Source organism: Geotrypetes seraphini, chromosome 2 (genome assembly GCF_902459505.1).
Source record: "Geotrypetes seraphini chromosome 2, aGeoSer1.1, whole genome shotgun sequence".
Lineage (NCBI taxonomy): Eukaryota > Metazoa > Chordata > Amphibia > Gymnophiona > Dermophiidae > Geotrypetes > Geotrypetes seraphini.
The window spans coordinates 426382144-426403993 of NC_047085.1; the positions used below are offsets into that span (position 1 = coordinate 426382144).

Genomic DNA, 21850 nt, shown 5'->3' on the forward strand with positions numbered 1-21850 from the left:
GTTCCTATTGTTTACAACGCATAACCTCTGACTGGTCTCAGTAACTGGGGCTTTGTCTCTGTCCCTCATTTATGCATTTCTCACCCTACCGCAGCGACATTTATGCAGTCTCACCCTACCGCAGCGAGGTAGCGGGGACGCAGAGGGGACCATCCCCGACGGGGACCCTGTCCTCTTACACCCTCCGCACCCCGCAGCTGGAGAGTCACCAAAAGTAGGGCTGACTTATACTGCTTGTCCATGGAGAAAGCGAAGTTACTTACCTGTAACGGGAGTTCTCCGTGGACAGCAGGATAAGTCAGCCACACTGACCCTCCCTCCTCCCCTATGGATGAAACTGCAATAAGACTCAAGCTAGGGGAATCACTGGATTAGTGAGGGACAGCACAGGTATATATAGGGCTACCTGCACATGCTCAGATGAGGCTCCAAAAGCCTCACCTGAGCTCTGGGAGAGCAATTCCGAATTGGGAACGTAGATGACGTGTAGAATGACATGTATGAATGAGCCTGAGGAATGATGGTACATAACCATGAATTCATTTTACCTTCCTGGAATTCAAATAGTTTGTCAAAGAATCTCTTATATCGACAAGATTTAATGGTTGAGTAAACAAATAGATAATGTCCTCAAGTGATCCTATTAGGTTTACATCGTTTGAAGCATAAGGAGAGATAAGTAGAAGCCATAACATACAAGACCTTAAAACAAATACAACCGAACTTAAACAGTACTCTAGCCTCAAAAGGCAACCAGTGCAGCTATTGATAAAATGGGGTGACATGGTCATGTTTTTTCAGGCCAAAAATCAGACGAACCGCCGTGTTCTGAATAAGTCTCAGTCTTTTTTGAAGTTTTTTATGAGATACCAAATATATTATATTATAATAATACAGAATAGACAGAATGGAAGATTGTACTAGTAACCTAAATGATACACTGTCAAAATTTTTTTTTATTGTTCGAAGTTTCCACAAAATTGAAAAACATTTTGTAGTCAATAAATTTGTATGGTCATCCAAAGTTAGGTGGCGATCCAAAATAACTCCTAAGATTTTAATGGAGGTGAAAATTAAGAAAGTTTGACCATTAAGTTGAAGTACTTTTTCCATTAATATTATCAGAAGTACTGGCCAAAATTTTTTTTGATTTTTCAGGATTAAGTTTTATCAAACCACGCTAGCAGTTTAACGTGCTTAATACCGCACGTTAAACTGCCGGCCACGCTAGCCGCTACCGCCTCCATTGCACAGGCAGTAGTTTTTAGGCCAGCATGGGGGTTAACGCATGATGAAAAGTCACGCGCGTTAACCCCGCTAGCGCGGCTTGATAAAAGGAGCCCTAAGTTTGGCCCTTTTTGTCCATTGCTCAATGTGAATTAGTAAAGAAGAAATTTGGTTTTTTATCTCCCCTGAAAAAGATGTAAGTGGAAGCACTATAGTAATATCATCTGCATAGATGAAGAACTTAACTCTCAAACTGTAGTCTTCCTAATGAAGCTAAATAAATGTTGAATAAAATGGGGGATAGTGGAGAACCTTGTGGTACCCCACAGGAATTACGTCAAAAAGAATAGTTTTCCTCACTAAACACTTGATAACATCTATTTCTTAAAAACCCTCAAACCAGTTCCAAACTTTACCTGAGATACCAATTGAATCTAGGCAATCCAATAAAATCTTATGATCAACCAGATCAAAAGCACTGCTTAGACCCAACTGATAATCTCATTAAGCACTGCTGAAGCTAATGTGACAGAGGCTTCTGAAACCCCAAGCTGGAGAGGGTTTGAAAGTTAGTGCAGTTTATGTATGCTTGAACTGTGTTACAAGAACATTATGGGCTAGATTCGCAAAGCAACCGATCGTGTACCGATCGGTTTGCGACCCCTTTGCAACCAGATTTCCCTCTGGCCCGATTCACTAACCTCTCCTGCAATCCACTTCCAATCCGTGCATGCAAATGAGAGGAAATGCATGCAAAGTAGACAGGGACGCAATTCAGTAACGACTTTTATAAAACCAACTGGGCTGGCCGATCAACCAAAGAAGCGACTGCATGGAGCCAATCACAAATGGCTTTCCGACTCTCCAGCTCCATTGAAGCCCTGCTCTCTGCCCTGCTCTCTGCACGCCCTACTCTCTGCTGTCCCGAATCTCTCCTGCCTGCCACCCCAATGCTCTTCCCCGGATTTCTCCTGCCTGCTCTGACCCGAATCGCCACCCTCCTCTCTCCCGATCTCTCCTGCCTGCTCTGCCCTGAATCGCTGCCCTGCTCTCTCCCGATCTCTTCTGCCTGCTCTGCCTCGAATCTCTCCTGCCCCTCTCCGCCCTGGAGCCCGTGGTTTTAACCTGTGGGTTTAATGTGGGTTAAAACCATGGGCTCGCTGGGCTAAAAAGTAAAAAAAGTAAAGTTTAAAAAAAAAAGTCACAGGTCCATGCCGGCAGATGGGGGCATTCCTTCGATCACCCCCATCTGCATATTGCAGTTTGAAGAATCCATCGGACCTGCCCGAATCGGACACAGATCGGTCCCGATCGGGCAGCTTCGTGAATCTAGCCCTATATTTTCCTACTGCTGGTTCAAAGCTGTTCAAGCCTTGTAAGAACATAAGAACATAAGCAGTGTCTCCGCAGGGTCAGACCATAGGTCCATCCTGCCCGGCAGTCCGCTCTCGCAGCGGCCCAAACAGGTCACGACCTGTCTGAATCACCAGAAGGGGCTCCCTTGCCACCTTGGTTTCTCATTGAAGTCCTATCTTCCCATCGTAGTCCTAACCCTCCGGTCTTGCACATGCATGACCTGTTGGGTTTCTATACTTATTACCTGGTTAGCTTTCTATACCTGTGTTACATCCCAGCACCTCTCTCAGTATCCCACGATCCCTTTATCCCTCAGGAATCCGTCCAGTCCCTGTTTGAATCCCTGTACCGTACTCTGCCTGATCACTTCCTCCGGTAGCGCATTCCAAGTGTCCACGACCCTTTGGGTGAAAAAAAACTTCCTTGCATTTGTTTTGAACCTATCTCCCTTCAGTTTCTCCGAATGCCCCCTCGTACTTGTTGTCCCCTTCAGTCTGAAGAATCTGTCCCTATCCACCCTCTCTATGCCCCTCATGATCTTGAAGGTCTCTATCATATCTCCCCTGAGCCTCCTTTTTTCCAGAGAGAAGAGCCCCAGCCTATCCAACCTCTCGGCGTATGGGCAGTGTTCCAGCCCTTTTACCAGTTTCGTTGCTCCCCTTTGGACTCTCTCAAGTACCGCCATGTCCTTCTTGAGGTGTGGCGACCAATACTGAACGCAGTATTCCAGATGTGGACGCACCATCGCTCGATACAATGGCATGATGACTTCCCGCGTCCTGGTTGTTATGCCCCTCTTTATGATGCCCAGCATCCTGTTGGTTTTTTCGAGGCTGCTGCGCACTGTGCAGATGGCTTCAGTGATGCATCCACCAGCACACCCAAGTCTTTCTCAAGTCTGCTGTCTCCCAACAATGCCCCCCCTAATTTGTAGTTGAACAACGGGTTCTTTTTCCCTATATGCATGACCTTGCATTTTTCCACGTTAAAGCGCATTTGCCATTTGTTTGCCCAGTCTTCCAGCTTGTCCAGGTCCCTTTGCAGGTCCTCACACTCCTCCCTGGACCTAACTCTACCGCACAGTTTGGTATCGTCTGCAAATTTTATAACCTTGCACTTTGCCTCCTTTTCCAGGTCATTGATAAATATGTTGGAGTAACGGCCCCAGCACCGATCCCTGTGGCACACCGCTCGTGACTCCCCGCCAGTCAGAATATTGGCCCTTCACTCCGTCCCTCTGCAGTCTACCCAACAACCAGTGCTTGATCCATCTGTGCACATCCCCTCCCACCCCGTGGTTCCACAGCTTCCTAAGCAGCCTTTCATGTGGCACCTTGTCGAAAGCCTTTTGAAAATCGAGGTAAATGATGTCTATAGGTTCCCCATTGTCCACCCGACTGCTTATTCCCTCAAAGAAGTACAGAAGGTTCGTTAGGCACGACCTTCCCTTACAGAATCCGTGCTGGCTTGTTCTCAGTAGGCCATTCCTCTCGATGTGCTCGCAAATGCCATCCTTGATCATAGCTTCCACCATCTTCCCTATAATTGAAGTCAGGCTCACCGGCCTGTAGTTCCCGGGGTCACCCCTCGATCCCTTCTTGAAGATAGGTGTGACATTCGCCAATTTCCAGTCCTCTGGTACCTCACCAGTTTTCAAGGATAGGTTGCAAACATGCTGGATTGTAGCACAAGTAATCTGCAGTGCAGGACTTTTTGGACTGAAAGCTTGAAAGTTTTTTAGCTGCTTAGTTTTATTTTCTTTACTTGATTAAAGTTTATGAGTTCACTCACCTGTAAGAAGGTGGGAGAAACCTTTTTGCTATGGAAGAAGTTTAACCTGGTTCCCTGGTGAAGAAAACTTTCTCCAAGGAGCTGCAAAGCCCAGGGAAGGTAAAAGGAGTGTTTTGTTTTGTTTTTTGCATTACCTTTATTTTGTTACCAAAATGGAATGTTAATGTTGACCTTTTTTGTATTTTGCCAGTTTATTTTCATGCTTTGTTAAAGTAAACTTTGAATAGTGACCAGTTAAAGGTCCAAATAAAATTCAAACCTTGATTGAACATTGTCTCCTGGGAGTCATATTTCATTTGTAGTACATAGCATTTGCTGAATATACCAGGCGGTTGCCTGTTTTGAAACTCCTGAAGGACCTCCTCATTTTTCCAGGGGGAGCCATGCCAAGCTTGAGAAGGTCGCTGTTAGCGTTGCCTTCAGACCTAGGCAGGGGCCTAGCATGCGACAATATTCAGGTCAGTTTTCTGAAACACTGATACAATCAGTGGTGGCACTGAGCACATAAGTGCTATTTTAAAAATATATTGGGTACTTGGATATTTTGGGCCATTTTAATCACTAAACAGCTAAATGTACCCATTTTAAAAACGAGCTTGGTTTGGGGGGGTGGGGTGCAAGTGTGGAAAATTTTATCTTCTCCAAGGACAAGCAGGCATTGTATTCTCACATGTGGGCGATTTCATCCACAAAACCCAGTACATTGCCAAGTGCACTGTCACTTTATATCTTTTGGCAGTGCCTATAGGGCTTGCAGGCCGATGTTGCAGGCCTTCCTGCCCGATGTTGGCTTGTGGGTCCATCAGTTCTAAGTTTTCCAAGGAGCCGAGAAGCTGTGTTTTTGGTATCTCCTCAGTACATCAAATTTTGAAGTGTTTTTTTTGTGCCTTCCCAACCTTATTTTCTTGTTCTTTTTTTCATAATTTTTCATTTTATTGATTTTCAGTATTTTCTGTGGTTAAATAGCATCAGTTTTTAAATTTTTGACCTTTGGGCCACTTTGAGAAAAGGACTGATGAACATGAGAACAAAAAGGGAATTCTCTGTCTGTTGGATGCATAATTCTCCATACATCTTTCAAACCACATGTTTGCATCAATTGTATCACATTCTTATCAGATATACTGGAAGCTCTTACAGGTTTTCTGTATAAAGTTGGATCCAGGACAGCATTGAAGTCACCTGCCATAATTAAATTAAGTTAAGTCACATTTTAGAATCATGTTCTGCAATTCTTTATAAAAGAAAGCATTATTAAAATTGGGGCCATAAATATTAAGTAAAGTTAGTGTCAGATTTTGCAATTTCACATTCTGATATACCCATCACCCATTGGGATCTGTATACCCTTTCTCCAAATCAAATGTCTATATATTTATATATCGTCTCTTTAGATTTATAGATCGTATATTTATATATTGTTACTTTGCTTGATTCATGCGCTCAGAAACATAAAGCTCCTGGGGAAATTATCCCCAGTAGGGAGCTTACCACCCAATCATTACTTATAAACCAAAGGATTGAAAAATGACACTTATCTCTTGTAGGTCTTAAGGGGTCCCGCAGGTAAAGACCAAAATAAGCTCGTTCAGTCATAAGTACATAAGAATAGCCATACTGGGTCAGACCCATGGTCCATCTAGCCCAGTATCCTGTTTCCAGCAGTGGCCAATCCAGGTCCCAAGTAACTGGCAGGAACCCAAATATTAGTGACATTCTATGCTACTGATCCCAGGACAACCAGTGGCTTCCCCATGGCTTTCTCAATAGCATACTATGGACTTTTCCTCTAAACTTCTCCAAACCATTTTTTTTTAAACCCATCTATGTTAATCGCTGTTACCACATCCTCTGCAACAAGTTCCAGAGCTTAGCTATTCTATGAGTTTCCCTGCTTAAATTATATGCATGTGTTATACCTGCCTAGTTGATTTTCTTCCACTTTCAGTAGATAAGTTGATAAGTTAGTTCATATTTGCAACCCATCAACTTACTTTTTTTTCTTTTCTTTTTTTAACCTTATATATCCTCCTTTGTTTTTCATGATAATATCAACAACAGGAATCAAACATAGTAGTGTCTCTTTACTCAATCTGGATATGCATGATAGCCAAGTTCAAATGTTTTTAATGGCATTTTCAATTATCGGCATCAAGTAAGCCAATTTTTTTAAAAAAAAGAAGTTAGGTGTCTAGATCGATAGGCTCCCTGATCTAGGTGCCTCCAATAAGTGCTTTCTATAGAATCAGGGCCACAGACTATATAAGTATCCAATAAAATGTGGTGAAAAGAGGGATTGATAAAGAAGTTCTGTTATAAAGAATGAAGGATGTAGAGGGCATCAGTGGGAAATCCCGTAACTTGGAACATGAGGATGTTACTGGCCAGACTTTATGGTAGGTATCCTGCAAATAAGAGGATGGTTGCATAGATTGGAGTGAGCTTGGTCAGCAACTCCAGCAGTTGAAACCTAGGACAGTACCAAGTGAACTTTATGGTCTATGGCCCAGAAATATCAAAGAAAAAGACAAGCTAATTTAATCATGAATTTATAATGTGTACAACTAATGGGCAGACTAGATGGACCGTTCATGTCTTGGATGGACCATTCATTTACTAGGTTATGTTACTATGTTTTAAACCACTTGCAACCTTTTCTTCTCACCCACAAAATCTGGCTTTGTTTGAGGGTATCAAAATTCTGTAGAATCAAGGCCTCAAATGTTATTCCTTTTTTATCCTATTTCAAAGTGGGTACCTTATCCTGTTAGACCAGTCCAGACTAGAGGGTTATGTCCTCTTACCAGCAGATGGGACCAGAGAGAGAGAAAAAAAGAAGATTGTAATGACATCCTGTCAATATTTTTCTATCTTTAGTAGATGCTGCAGGTTTGACTGCTGCAGCAGGATTTTTGTGGTAATATGCCTGACTCCCCTGGCCACATGATATGGCCTGTATCCACTGATTGAGGCTGACTGGTGAAGAATCCCATGTGTAAGATTACAGTCCTTTTCTTAGTTCAGCCTGCAGAGGTTTGCTGTCCCTCCATAGCCCTAAGTCTTGTCCCAAGGGCCTTTACTCAGCAAATCTGGCCTTGGTTCCTATGGAGGATACCTCCATCCTTTTCTTCCCTCTGCAGAATTAAAAAAAAGAATTTTATTTTGGCATCCTTTAACTTAATTCCCTTGCTAAGAGAATAAAGTTACATAGAAAAAGTTTCTGTCAGGCAGATCAGGGAGAAAGATTAAATTACAACAGCCTTCTTGCATCATTAGGAGAGAACCGCCTGAAGCAGCAGCTATTTTTAGAAGTATTTTTTTGAAACTGAGACCAGATTTGGAGCATGCCAGTGGGCAGATGCTGCAGAGTTTGTGAAAGCTGATAATTAATGCTGCTGACTCCTATTGGCCCATATTCAGTGCAGGAGCTTCAGGAGATGTTAGATTGACTTGGGAAATCCTCTGGAGCCATCCACTCTTGAGTTTCAGCATTCAGGGGAGGATTTGTTCCTGTAACAGTACCTCACTTTTTTGGGGGAACAGTATCCATTTTGTCAGCAGACAGTGATTCTTTCAACTGGTCTAGGAAGGATCATATGCTGTTCCTTTTGTGATCAGGGACTGCCCCTTACCCCACACCACAGGAGGTCAGTCCTAATATTGAAACCCCAGTAAGTGTGTTGGGGGGGGGGACTGCAGGTGTTATAGGGCCACAGTTCTATCACTTATATTCAGAGTACCTTAGGCCGGCTATTTCTGGACTCCAGGCCCCTGCTTTGTATGAGCAATCTTTCTTGAGTGTCACAGAGTCTTGACTGGGGCTCAGAATCTTCTTGAAGGCTGTTTGATCATGATAAGCATTCAAGGTCCCTGGTTGGGTGTCTGGACACTTCTTGGTGCTACACTAACCCTCATTCTCTTTGGGGAGTAGAGAGTCCAGATGGAGATGACCTTCCTCAGGGAACTTCTTGGGACAATTCCCCAGTAGTTTTGCTAGGAGAAGTTGCTGTCACATATTGATCAAATCAAATCTGTCCTTTTCAGGACCCTTATGAGGGAACTTTGCTTTCTGCCCACATCGAAGGATAAGCATTTGTACAACTCGCTAGTTTTGCATTGGTCTAGCAGATTTCAAGAAAAGGAAATTATCATGAAATTATTATCATTGGTTCCATATATAATGTTGCAATTTTTGATTGAATAGATCGCTTCCTTCATTTTCCTGTTGCTATAGAAAATGAAATATGATGCTGTTGTTGATTGAATAATGCAGAGATGTGTGTGTGTGTGTGGGGGGGTGTTGTTTTTCTTGTTTTTATATATATACATGTTCTATATATTTACATGCAGGTCAAGTGATCACCACCAGCATTGCAGAAGTTATTACTAACTACTCCTTCAAGAATATGCTTAGGCAATTGAAGGGGGAAAAACAAACTGGAGTAGCATCTTCTAACTATGATGACAGTTACCTTGGTAAGAACTCTTCAAAATTATTTGTCTTTTTATCCACATAAACATAACATAACATAAATCTTTATTTATATACCGCAATAGCCTTTCAGTTCAAAGGATGAAAAAAACCAGGGAGTAACAGCAAATTTTAACATTTAAGGAATAATACAAGTTTTGCAACTATGACAATTAGCGGGAATACAGCAGAGGTATGTGAGGGGTGAAATAAAGAGTAAGAGTAGTCTAGACTTAGATCAACAATGTGACATGGTAGTTAATTTAAACTTGGTCGTCCTGTTTGGGGAAGAGGAGTGTTTTTAGGAGCTTCCTGAAATGCATGTAAGATGTTGAAGATCGGACCAGTTGACTCCATTCTGGATCTTTGAAAGCTTCTTGGTAGGGTAAGAGTTTATTGATGAATTTTTTATGGGTGAAACCTTTAATTGAGGGGCGGGCAAAGAATGACTGAGGTCGAGTGGTTCGTCCGAGTCTGGAGAATGAAGAATTGATTGGTAAGGTAGTTGGGCAGTAAACCGTTTAGAGATTTATAGAAGAGACAACCAAATTTAAAAAGTACTCGGTTCTCAATTTTCAGCCAGTGGAATTTGTGATTGAATTTGCTGTGTGATTGAATTTTTTCAGGTTAAATATTAGCCTTACAGAGGTGTTTTGAATAATGCTTACCATATTTTTTGCTCCATAAGACACACTATTTTTCCCCCAAAAAATGGGTGGAAATAAAGGTGCGTCTTATGGAGCGAATATAACCACCCCCCCTCCCCAGTATCTTTAAATCAAGGCCTGAGAGCCCGCCGTTCCTTTCCTTCCTCCATCAGGTGCAGCGCAGTGCAGCTCTGCCAATGTTAAAAGAAGCCGTGTCAAAATCAGAGCCCTGCCACCACCATAGCACGTTCCCTCTGCTGCAGTCCCATTCGTCAGAGGAGGGGTGGGACTGAGGCAGAGGGAACATGCTATGATGTCGGCAGGGCTGTTTAGAGGCAGCAGAGAAGGCTGTTTAGGTGGATGTAAGTCTTCTGAGAGTCTGGTACAGGGCAGAGGTGGGGGAGTGTCACGAGGCTGAAGGTTGATGATAAAACAAGACGTGGATGACCCGTTTCAGAATTTTGTGTTCACACCTGGGGACGTCTACAACGAACTGGCAAGGCTAAAGGTAAACAAGGTCATGGGACCGGACAATTTACACCCAAGAGTGCTCAGAGAATTGAGAGATGTTCTGGCGGAACTGTTGGCAGTGCTCTTCAATCTCTCACTAAGTACGGTGAAAGTTCCGTTAGACTGGAAAACAGCCAACGTCGTTCCTCTACATAAAAAGGGTTGCAAGGCTGAGGCTGCGAACTATAGACCGGTAAGCCTCACCTCAATAGTGTGTAAACTCATGGAAACACTAATTAAGTATAAATTAGATACGATCCTGAACGAGGAAGATCTCCGGGATCCCAGCCAACATGGATTCACCAAGGGTAGGTCATGCCAGTCCAATCTAATCAGCTTCTTTGACTGGGTAACAAGAAGACTGGACTCAGGAGAGTCCTTGGATGTCGTGTACCTGGACTTCAGCAAAGCGTTTGACAGCGTCCCACACCGCAGGCTGCTGAACAAGATGAAATCGATGGGATTAGGAGAGACTCTAACTGCATGGGTTAAAGATTGGCTTAGTGGCAGACTTCAGAGGGTGGTGGTTAACGGTACCCTCTCTAAAATGTCGGAGGTGACTAGCGGAGTGCCACAGGGTTCAGTCCTGGGCCCACTCCTCTTCAACATATTCATTGGGGATCTGACTCAAGGGCTTCAAGGCAAAGTAACCTTATTCGCTGATGACGCCAAACTATGCAATATAGTAAACGGCTATAATCTACAGGATGCTATGGAGCAAGACCTGCATACTTTAGAAAGTTGGTCCTTGAACTGGCAGCTGGGCTTCAACGCCAAGAAATGTAAGGTCATGCATCTCGGTAACGGAAATCCTTGCAGAACTTACATCCTGAATGGAGAAACTTTAACCAGGACTACGGCAGAACGAGACTTAGGAGTAATCATCAGTGCTGACATGAAAGCAGCCACTCAAGTGGAGAAGGTTTCATCTAAAGCACGGCAGATGATAGGTTGTATCAAGAGAAGCTTCGTCAACAGGAAACCTAAAGTCATGCTGCCATTGTACAGAGCCATGGTGAGACCTCATCTGGAATACTGTGTGCAATTCTGGAGGCCACATTACCGTAAGGATGTGCACAGAATTGAATCGGTTCAGCGGATGGCCACCAGGATGGCCTCGGGGCTAAAGGGTCTCCCGTACGAAGAAAGACTGAGCAAATTGCAGCTCTACACTCTCGAAGAGCGTAGGGAGAGGGGAGACATGATTGAGACATTTAAGTACATCACGGGACGGATCGAGGTGGAAGATGATATCTTTCTTCTCAAGGGACCCTCGACCACAAGAGGACATCCGCTCAAACTCAAGGGAGGGAAGTTTCGTGGAGACGCCAGGAAGTACTTCTTCACGGAGAGAGTGACTGAGCATTGGAACAAGCTTCCAGTGCAGGTGGTCGAGGCACGCAGCATCCTAGACTTCAAGAACAAATGGGATACCTATGTGGGATCCCTACGAGGTCATGCTAAGGGATAGGGTCACTAGGACTTGAATGAGCGGGTCAGTAGAGTGACAGTATAATTACAATTATACTTTAGGGGGTCAGTAGACTTAAGAGGGTGGGTAAATAGTGTGGGCAGACTTGATGGGCTATAGCCCTTATCTGCCGTCATCTTTCTATGTTTCTATGTTGGTCCGCGACAACCTTCCTTGACTGTGAGGTGGTTTCTGTCCTTGAACGGAACTCAAGTCGGATGCGTTCTGCGGCATAGTTGAGGCGGGAGGAGAAGGTGTAGCGATCCTGTTCACCTCTGCTGACTTCAAAGGTTTCCCTCCAGTCTCCGCCGACTTCTTAAGGTCCTAAGGGGAGGGAATTTGAATGGACGTTGCTGGTTGTGACACAGCCATATGGGGTTTTGATTTCGACGCGGCTCATTTTTACATTGGCGGAGCTGCGCTGCCCCTGGAGTTGGTTGTGCAGTTGATTGGTGCCAGCGGGGCCTGCTTGAGTGTCATGATGGCATTGATACTGACATCAGGGCCTGCCTTCTTCCTGGATGGTTGTTTTCGGCTGTTGGGCCCCTCTTTGGCCTCTGGCCCTCTCTTGCCTCCTGTCTCAGACCACTGGGGGAGTTGCTTGTCTTCAGCTGCCGGGATGGCGAAAGGAAGAAGAAAGAAGGAGACCCTGGTAAGCTTATAATCAGAACACAACCAAAGCCTGGGACCACAACATAATATGAATAATTACCAGACAACAAAAGGAAGAAAAAATGATTTTATTTTCTGTTTTGTAATTACAATATGTCAGATTTGAAATTCCTGCCAGAGCTGGTGTTAGACAGGGAGGGGAGGGGGGACAGGGTACAGAGCCTGGCAGGGAGGGGGGTCTAGGTGCAGAGCCTGGTATATATTAGTACAGAATTTGGTTCAGAATGTTTTTTCTTGTTGTCCTCTAAATCTAGGGTGCGTCTTATGGTCAGGTGTGTCTTATGGAGCAAAAAATAAGGTAGTTTCTGGGAATGTTTGTGTAGTCCTGCTATATAGATGATGTTGCAATAGTCTAAGGCAGGGGTATCAAAGTCCCTCCTCGAGGGCTGCAATCCAGTCAGGTTTTCAGGATTTCCCCAATGAATATGCATGAGATCTATTTGCATGCACTGCTTTCATTGTATGCTAATAGATCTCATGCATATTAATTGGGAAATCCTGAAAATCTGACTGGATTGCAGCCCTTGAGGAGGGACTTTGACACCCCTGTACTAAGGTCTAGTGATTGGACTAGGAGAATGAAAGGTACTTGGTCAAAAAATTTCCTGATAGATCTGAGTCTCCAAAGAGTGCAAAATCCTTTGTGTGTGTGTAACATGGTTGATTTGAGCAGACATAGACAGTTGTCTATCTAAGTACTTGCCCAGGATTTAGAAAGACAAAAAATATTGATAGTAATCTATTTACTGATCAGGTAAATTAGACTTGTATCTATACTTATATAATAATGGGTGCCAGTATATGTTAGTTAATATCTGTGTACTGAGCATTTTAATATGCTATAATTGCATGCATATCAGTTTACTGCAAGTTTTTCAACATCCTCTACCTCCCCTGCTCTGCAATAATGATTAAACAACTACAGACAATTCAGAACACAGCTCTGAGACTCGTCTATTCATTGAAAAAACATGATCACATTACTGAGGCATTCATCAATTCTCATTGGCTTCCAATCCAGGAAAGAATACAATTTAAATTCTACTGTATACTATTTAAAACTATAAATGGAGACAGCCCAACCTACCTAAACGACCGCTTCATCCAAACCACCTCTACCAGGCATAGAAAAACACATACCCCATTCACTTACCAATCAAAGAAGTAAAACGGAAAAAAACTATACAACGGACTACTGGCCACTCAGGCAGCGAAGATAGACAACCAAGTCTCCAACCTATTGACAACAACCCCAGACTACAAGATGTTCAGAAAGGAAATAAAAACTATACTCTTCAAGAAATCCCTTAATAAAACTTAATACCATGATAAAGCTTAACCCCCCTCTTACCATCCCCTCCCTAACCCCAGATCCTACTTTTCCCTCTCTTGGAAACCTTCTCTGATCTAACGTTGTAACCCTTCTTCCATAACTCTTTTTGTAATCCGCTTTGAACCGAAAGGTAATTGCGGAATAGAAATCTTTAATGTAATGTAATGTTGTACATACCACTAAGTAGAATATAACAAATATATTAAGTATTCTACTGGACAGCCTGATGTCCTAGGAAATCTATCTGGAAGCATAGAACCAGCAAACTATACTGATCTTTTAAATTCCGCCATTCAGGGAACCCTTTCTGAATAGCCTGCTTCAACTGCAACCATTTAAATGTTTGAGACTTTGAAATACCAAAAGATTGTTGCAGTTGTGAAAACTCAAGCATCTTTCCATTTGATATCACATCATCAAGCGTACGTATTTCTGTCTGCATCCAATGCTTCCAGATAACTTTATATCCGCCAATTTTAATCTTGGAGTTCAACCATAGGGACTGACAGGTGGATTGATGAATTGAAATCGGTGTCAAATCATTTAAAGATTTTATTGTTTGCCGTGTGGAAACTAATATTTTGTTGTCCTTATAAAGCCTAGGCATCTTGATACTCAAAACATGTCCCAAACGCAATGGGGACAGGAGTTGCCATTCCAAATATAGCCAATTCAGAAGATGTTCCAAGACATCAGGAAGGATCCAATACATACCCTGTCTCCTGATAAAAGCTTGATGATATCTATAGAAGTTTGGAAAATTTACCCCTCCTGCCACAATTGGTTTCTGTAGAGCCATTAAGGCAATTCTAGCCTTTTTACCCTGCCAAATAAATGTTGTCAGGATACTATTTAACTTTTTATAAAAGGACCCCTGAAAGTAAACTGGCAACATGCTCATTTGGTAACAGACCACAGGAAGAATCATCATTTTTACAGTCTGAGCTCTCCCCCACCAAGAAAGATGTAAAGGGTTCCATTGCTCACACATTTCCTTGACTTTTTGCAATAAAGATTTTTCATTTACTGTCATAGTGTCTTGTATTGTTTTTTGAATCATAATGCCTAAATATTTTATTCCCTCCTCCTTCCAAAGGAAAGGGAACACTTCAAATAAACCTTCACATTCATGCACATTCAAAGGAAGAACCTCTGATTTATTCCAATTTATCTTATACCCCAACAATTTGCCAAATCGGTCTATCAGATCTTGTAAATGTGGGATGGTAGATTCAGGATTTCTCAAATGAAGTAAGATATCATCTGCATAAGCAGAGATTTTATATTCCCGACCTGTATAAGGAACTCCTTGTATTTCCTCCGCTTGTTGAATAGCCAACAACAAAGGTTCCAGAACAATATCAAACAGCAAAGGAGATAGAGGACATCAAGTTTATTTCATTTCTTTGATTACTTCGCATAGTCCAAATCCAATGCGATTTACATAAGTTCAAAAATTGAATAAAATTTTAAAAACCGACAAACATAACATTCACTACTAAAACATTAATACATGTAAGGAGGGAAGTGGTTGACAGCAATTGACATAAATACAATTCTAAAAAAAAATAAAACCAGGGGAGGGTCAAGACACAGAAGGTTGGGGAACAGGTACCCGCTTAATTCTATTAGATCGTCTTCCTGAAGTTATTATAGGTTATAACATATCTATTGGAAAGCGTTCTTGAATAGCCAGCTCTTTAGGAGACTTTTAAACTTGCTCAGTGCTTTTTCTTCTCTTATATTAAATGGCAATGAATTCCAGATTTGTGGGGCTGTGGCCGAAAAAATCATATCTCTCCCAGAATATATAACTTTTAAGGAAGGCACTACTAGCAGAGCTTTATCTTCAGATCTTAGACATCCTTGTCTAACTCCCCTCTCTAGCCTAAAACGTTCTGAGAAAACGTTATTTATGTATAGTCTGGCATAAGGGGAACTATACAAGGCTTGAATCATTTGAATAAATCCAGAACCCACCCCAACCTAGTCCATTGCTTGATACATAAAAGTCCACTCTACCCAATCAAAAGCCTTCTCCGCATCTAAAGAAACAGAAAAGGCTGGATCATTCGTTGTTTTTGATAAATTTAGCATATGAAATGCCAATCTGGTGTTACTGGAGGAATGATTTTGAGCAACGAAACTCGTTTGGTGCATACCAATCATATAAGGGATAGCCTTGGCTAATCTTAAAGCTAATAGCTTGGCCAAAAGTTTTCCATCCACATTTATCAAAGAAATAGGCCTATAGTTTGAAACCATAACTACATAAATATGAATAGAAAGTCAGCAGATTTTCAAATTTGCTTTAGAGAAATTTTGACAAGGCTAGGAGTCAGGAATATGTGAGTTTGCAACAAAACTACTCTTTATCCAGTTCATTGCGGAGGCTGGGGAGAAGGAAATCTGTATGGACAAATATTGACTTCCTCCTATAGAAATGTCATTGAAGTTCACAACATTTCCTGTGTAGTTCATGAACTTCAGTAGGTCAGAATTTGACCTTCCACCTCATAAATGTCATCAAGCTTTATAAATCCTTTGTGATGCTATAAAACAAGTTGAGCCAGGAGATGGAAAGAAAAGTAAGAGAAAGGGTGTCTGGATTTAATTTGAACAAGTTCACTTTTCCACACTGCAGACTAATAGCAATGATGGATATAATGTATAGTGAAATGGCTAGATTTTTAAAATACAGAAAATAGACCTTTATAATGTTATTGGACAAGATTTCAGAAATGAAAGGTAGCTTTATTAATGTGAAATCCTTGAGTATAGCTGCATTGTATTTAAATCAGAATTATTGCTCAGTTGGCAGCCTCAATTAGTACTAATTCTGTATATCAATGCATGTTACATGCAAATAAAGAACTAGGCAAAGAGGGTGACCTGCAACTAGGTAGCTGGATACATTGACAACTAATGTATATACTTGAATATAAACCGAGGTATGCTCAAATATAAGTCAATCCAAATACAAGTCGAGACCCCCATGTTTCCCCCCAAAAGGAGGAAAAATGATTCTTGAATATGACAGGCAGCTTAATATTCAAGTGTCCTGCCCTGCCAGGCACTGGCACCTAGCCCCCTCCCCGCCCAAGGAGAGAGGGAACCTAGGATGGCAGAGCAGACAAGGACCCAGCTGAGATTGCAGGCTAGTCAAGCTACTTACATCATCTGCGTACATGCTTGATCAAGTGACAATGAGATGACATCAGTGACCATCATTCACGCATACACAGAAGGAAGGAATTGTCCAGAAAGCTCTGGGAAGGGCAGGGGCTTCTGGAGCAGAACAAAAGCCCTGGATAAGCAATTATTTTTAGTTTCAGCCCTGGACAAGTTTATTTAAAATTTATTATACCGTCCACTCAAACCTTCTAGGCGGTGTACAAAAAAAACACCATAACAATGCGCCAATTATAATACAATATAACAAAGAACAAACCAAGGGAAAAACAATTTTTTAAGGACAATGACAAACGGGAACAAAAAGGGAAGAAGGGATTGGAACTACAACCGATAGAGAAGAAGAAACCACTTAAGGGGAAAAACAAAAGAAAGGGGAACCTTTCTTGAATTTAAGTCATCCTTAAAAAGACAGTTTAAGTTACAAAAGCATCAAGGAAGAGGAATGTCTTTAGCTTCACCTTAAAATTGATAAGGGTTATATTTTCACACAAGTAATTAGGAATACTGTTCCAGAGAGAAGGAGCATTAACGGAAAAAAATTGTAGCCCTCATTGTACTGATATGTTTCAATGAGGGAATGGTAAGGAGATTATGAGCAGTAGATCGTAAGGTCCTAGTTTGATTATACGGGATAAGTAAGTTATTAATAAATTCAGGCTGATTATTTACTTTAGTTTTAAAGGTTAGTAATAGAATTTTGTAAGTGATCCTATGTTCTATTGGTAACCAGTGAGCTTTATGTATGATCATATTTTTTTGCATTAAATATAATTTTTACTGCAGTGTTTTGAACCATTTGAAGTCTTCTTATTTCCTTTTTTGTAATGCCCTTGAGGAGGGCATTGCAGTAATCTATGCAAGAGATAACAAATGAGTGGATTAAAATGTTCATGGACGTGGGCTCTAACAATTTTAATAAAGCTTTAATCATGTGTAACCGATGGAAGCAACGTTGGACCACTGTACTAATATGTAAGTGATAGGTAAATTTACAATCAAAAGTGACTCCCAATAATTTTAAAGAAGGTACCACTTTGATAGGGAGATTTTTGAGTTTAGGAGAGGTTAGAAGAGAAAGGCTGTCTTTGAAAGGAAAAATCATTAATTTCGATTTATTTACATTCAAGGAGAGCATATGTGCGTCAAGCCAAGAATTAATAATTTTAAATTTTTCATAAATGATAGTAATTTCATTTGGGTTGTTTAAGTCTATTGGATGAACTAGTTGCACATCATCTGTGTAGGCAAATGTTGTAAAACCGATGGATTGGCCAAGAGTTAAGAGAGGGGCTAAGAAAATTTTAAAAAATAAAAGGGATAGGATTGAGCCTTGTGGAATACCATAATCAGTTGTAAAAGCGTCTGAAGATGTTGAATTAAAGACAACCTTAGAAATCTGATCAGTAAAAAAAGAAGAAAACCAGTCAAGGACTTGATCTGTAATACCAGTGTCATATAATCGCGACAAGAGAAGTTTATGATCAGTGGTGTCAAAGGCTAATGAGAGATCTAATGAAATGAGTAATACTGACTGATGATGATCTAGGTCAGTGATGGCTAACCTTTTTGAGCCCGAGTGCCCAAACTGCCGCACAAAACCAAAGAATTTCTTCAAAGTGCCAGCACGTCAATTAAACCTTAATAACAAGATTTTAATATCTAAAAACTCTTTATAAAGTTGCCTGAACTATGTAACATCATTTTTAAAGGTTGGAATCTTTGTATTGTCAGAGAATCAATTTGATTCACAATCCTTTGGTTTTCATTTCAATTTATTGGCAATTTATAATGTTTTAATGATTTCATTCAATTTAATGAATTTAGGAAGAATTTGATTCAGTTACACAATATATTTTAAATGTATTATTCACATAACATGTCAAATGTATCCTGAATAAAAAAAAAGATAAACTTCTTAAAACTGTTAACTGTGTCAAGACTCGGTGTGCATTCCCAAAGAGTCTATACATGTTTTTTTGTAAAATTTACAATCAAATTAGAAAATAGTTAAATCATTACATTTCTAATAATATGATGTAAAGAAAACAAAAGAGCTTTCAATTAAACCAACCGTTTTTATTGGAAATTCCAGATTGGAATACAACAGGGCCATGTAAAGTCCCTTTTTTAAATAACATCTTTAAATAATATTTAAATAACTTAGAAAGTGTCATAACTGCAAACTGAAAACACTGCTTCATGTAAACATATGCATTGGGCATGCTCTGAAAAAAATTAATGTGATTTTTGTTGTTGCATGCATGCTGATAACTTGTCAATCCTTGGCTCAAAGTGCGTTAATTTCAGAGCAACACATGCAGCACTCATTTCATCCGTTAATCTGTTTCTAGCATCAGATTTTATATGATTCAAAGCCGAAATCAGCTGCTCACAAGCATAGGATGACCCAAACATAGTAAGAAGAGCAATCCCAAGTGCTTTCATGGACTTAAAATTGTCTGGCAGAGAATTCCACGCTTTTAGGATTTCATTTTCAGAACTGCTAGCAGTGATTTCATTTGTCACCCTTTCACACTCAATACATTCAAGAGCCGCATGCAGGTCATTGAATTTACTTTTCCAGATAGAGCTTTCTTGAAATTCCAGTAGCTCCATTTCCAAATTTTGAATATCCAACCACTGTAAGCAGGAAAGATCAAGATCTTCAAATGTGGACTTTTCTGGGGAAGTTATAAATGAAAGGGTTGTCTCCATCTTACGGAACTGAGAAAATCTTTTACTAAAATTCTCCTTTGCTTCGGCTACAATGGTGGAATATGCTTTGTGGATTTCCTGGTATTTTTTATGACTGTTCACAAATGTTGTAGAATTATCCAAATGTATTTTTAGGTTGGGAAAATATTTTAGCTGTCCACTCTCAAGGTCTTTTTCAAAAACATGCAATTTTCTCTCAAAAGCTTTGATGTCACTAAACATGCTTTCTGCTGTTTTTCCCATGCCTTGTAATTTTTTGTTTAGTACATTAAAGTGGTTAGTAAAATCTGTAAAGAACATGAGGTTGGTAAGCCAGGCCATGTTGGTGAGTTGAGGATAGTCTTCCCCCTTTTCGTTCATAAATAGCCTAACTTCTTCCAAGCAGGCCACAAATCTCTCTAACACTCGTCCTCTGCTCAGCCACCGGACATTATTGTACATCAGTAAAGTGTTATATTGTGCCTGATCCTCATCAAGAAGGGCTTGAAATTGTTGAAAATTAAGAGCACGCGCCATGATGAAGTTCACCATTTTTGTTACATCTTTGAGGACATCGTCAAGTTTTTTGCTGCTTTCTTTGGCGCAGAGAGCCTCTTGATGTATTATGCAGTGAAATTGAATCAGTGGATGTTTTGCTTCCTTAGCAAAGAAATGAATGAATCCTGATGTTGTCCCCACCATGCTAGGTGCTCCATCGCTAGTAACTGAAACTACTTTTTCTGGACTTATGTCTAGTGATGAAAAAGCCTCCATCACAGCATTGTGGATATCTATCCCTTGTGTTCTTCCAGGCAAAGACAGCAGTTTTACCAGCTCTTCTCTCATGATGTCACCAGTAGCATAACGCAAAATGAGCGCTAGTCTTGCATGGTTAGTAATATCTGTACTTTCATCCAAGCACATGGAGTAGAAGGGTGCTTTTTGTAAGTCGCAAGTAAGCTGTTGACTAACATCAGCAGCCATTCGCAGAACCCTATCTTTTGCAGTATTTCTGCTTAGCGGCATCTCAGAGATGCGCTGCACAATTTTATCCTTGTTTTGGAAATCATGGAAGAGTGAATTACTCCCAGCCAAAATTGCCTTTTTGATAAAATCTCCATCAGAGAGGGGCTTACCATGTTTTGCCATGCACAGTGAAATTTGAAAGCTGGCAACTGTAAGATGATTAGTTTTTGAAAGATAGTTGCTAAAACTAAGAGACTGGGAGTGATATTTCTTTAATTTTCCTACAAGAAACTCTTTTCTTTGAGCTAAACCAAGTTCAGCAACACTGTTATGGTTGGTCTCAAAGTGACGTTTGACACTTGATGTGCGAGACACAACACTTTCATTACACATAATACACAATGCTTTCCCACTGCGTTCAATCACTCCATATGTACTCTGTCCAGGCCTCTTGGAATGGTCTTCCACTATCTGTTTTTGCTTTTTTTGCTGTACTCATTTTCTTTGTTCAAGACTTCAAGTCTACAAAAAGATAAAATTTGTATAATAAAAAAAATCTAATAAAGTGCTGTATACAAATCCGTCCCCATAAAAAAATATGTGATTGGGGAATTTTACTAATTGTAGACATCCGTTTTGGTCAAAAAATATACTGTCCGGGTGAAAACCGGACTTGTGCAACCTGAGTGTATGGGAAAAGGACTTTTATTTTTCATTATTGGAGCCTTTGTTATTTTATTATGATGTTTACAAAAGCACTGTGAAGGGCCACATATACACTTTACTGTTTTTTGCTATATTGAGTTTTCCATAAGGTACAGCGCAGAGGATTAGTGTGTTGGTTGTTCACAGAGAGCCCAGCCCTCCTCTCAGCTTACTGAACTTCTCTATGCAATCATCAAAAGCAGCTTTTTTATTTCCTCGAATTTAGCATGTCCCCCTTGGAAGATACAGAGGTTTTTACAGAGGAGCACATTATTAGACACATTAACTTCCCCCCATATCCTCACCTCTCTAGCATGGGAGCACTAGGAACTGTTCCTGATTACAGATGTCACATGTGGAGTCACACTACAGCCTCACTGAGTTCCTGTGACAGACTCACTGTGAAGCTTCTCTTCCTCCCCCCACTTACCCCTCACACACTGCCTGGCTCATAGGATACTAAGGGGAAGACAGGCAGGCTAAACATCCACTCACAGGACTGCAGCCAGCACAGGAGGATGGGCCGCGGCCCACCGGGACAAAGCAGACACCGGCACACTCGCCTCCCGCCGCGCCGCATATCTTAATTGCGGACTAGAGAGTTGCACGGGGACAGAAATCCCACCCGTCCCCGCCAAAGTCTCACCCGTCCCCACCCGTCCCCGTGAGGAATCCCTCCGTCCCCACCCGTCCCCGCGAGGAATGTCCTCCGTCCCTGCCCGTCCCCGTGAGGAATCCCCTCTGTCCCCGCCCGTCCCTATAAACTTCAGAAATAGTTATTTCATTTAATTATGCTACTGAATTAAAGGCTC

General features: G+C 41.2%; 1 protein-coding gene across 3 annotated transcripts in view; it reads left to right on the forward strand.

The window, feature by feature from the left end:
• The window catches only part of ITGA8 (integrin subunit alpha 8), a 473328-nt gene that overhangs the window by 114153 nt on the left and 337325 nt on the right, over positions 1–21850 (forward strand). For all 3 annotated transcript variants that reach the window (XM_033931203.1, XM_033931201.1, XM_033931202.1), the window contains exon 7: positions 8725–8850. In XM_033931203.1, the coding sequence (XP_033787094.1) occupies positions 8725–8850 (126 nt within the window). The remainder of the gene's footprint in view (positions 1–8724; positions 8851–21850) is intronic.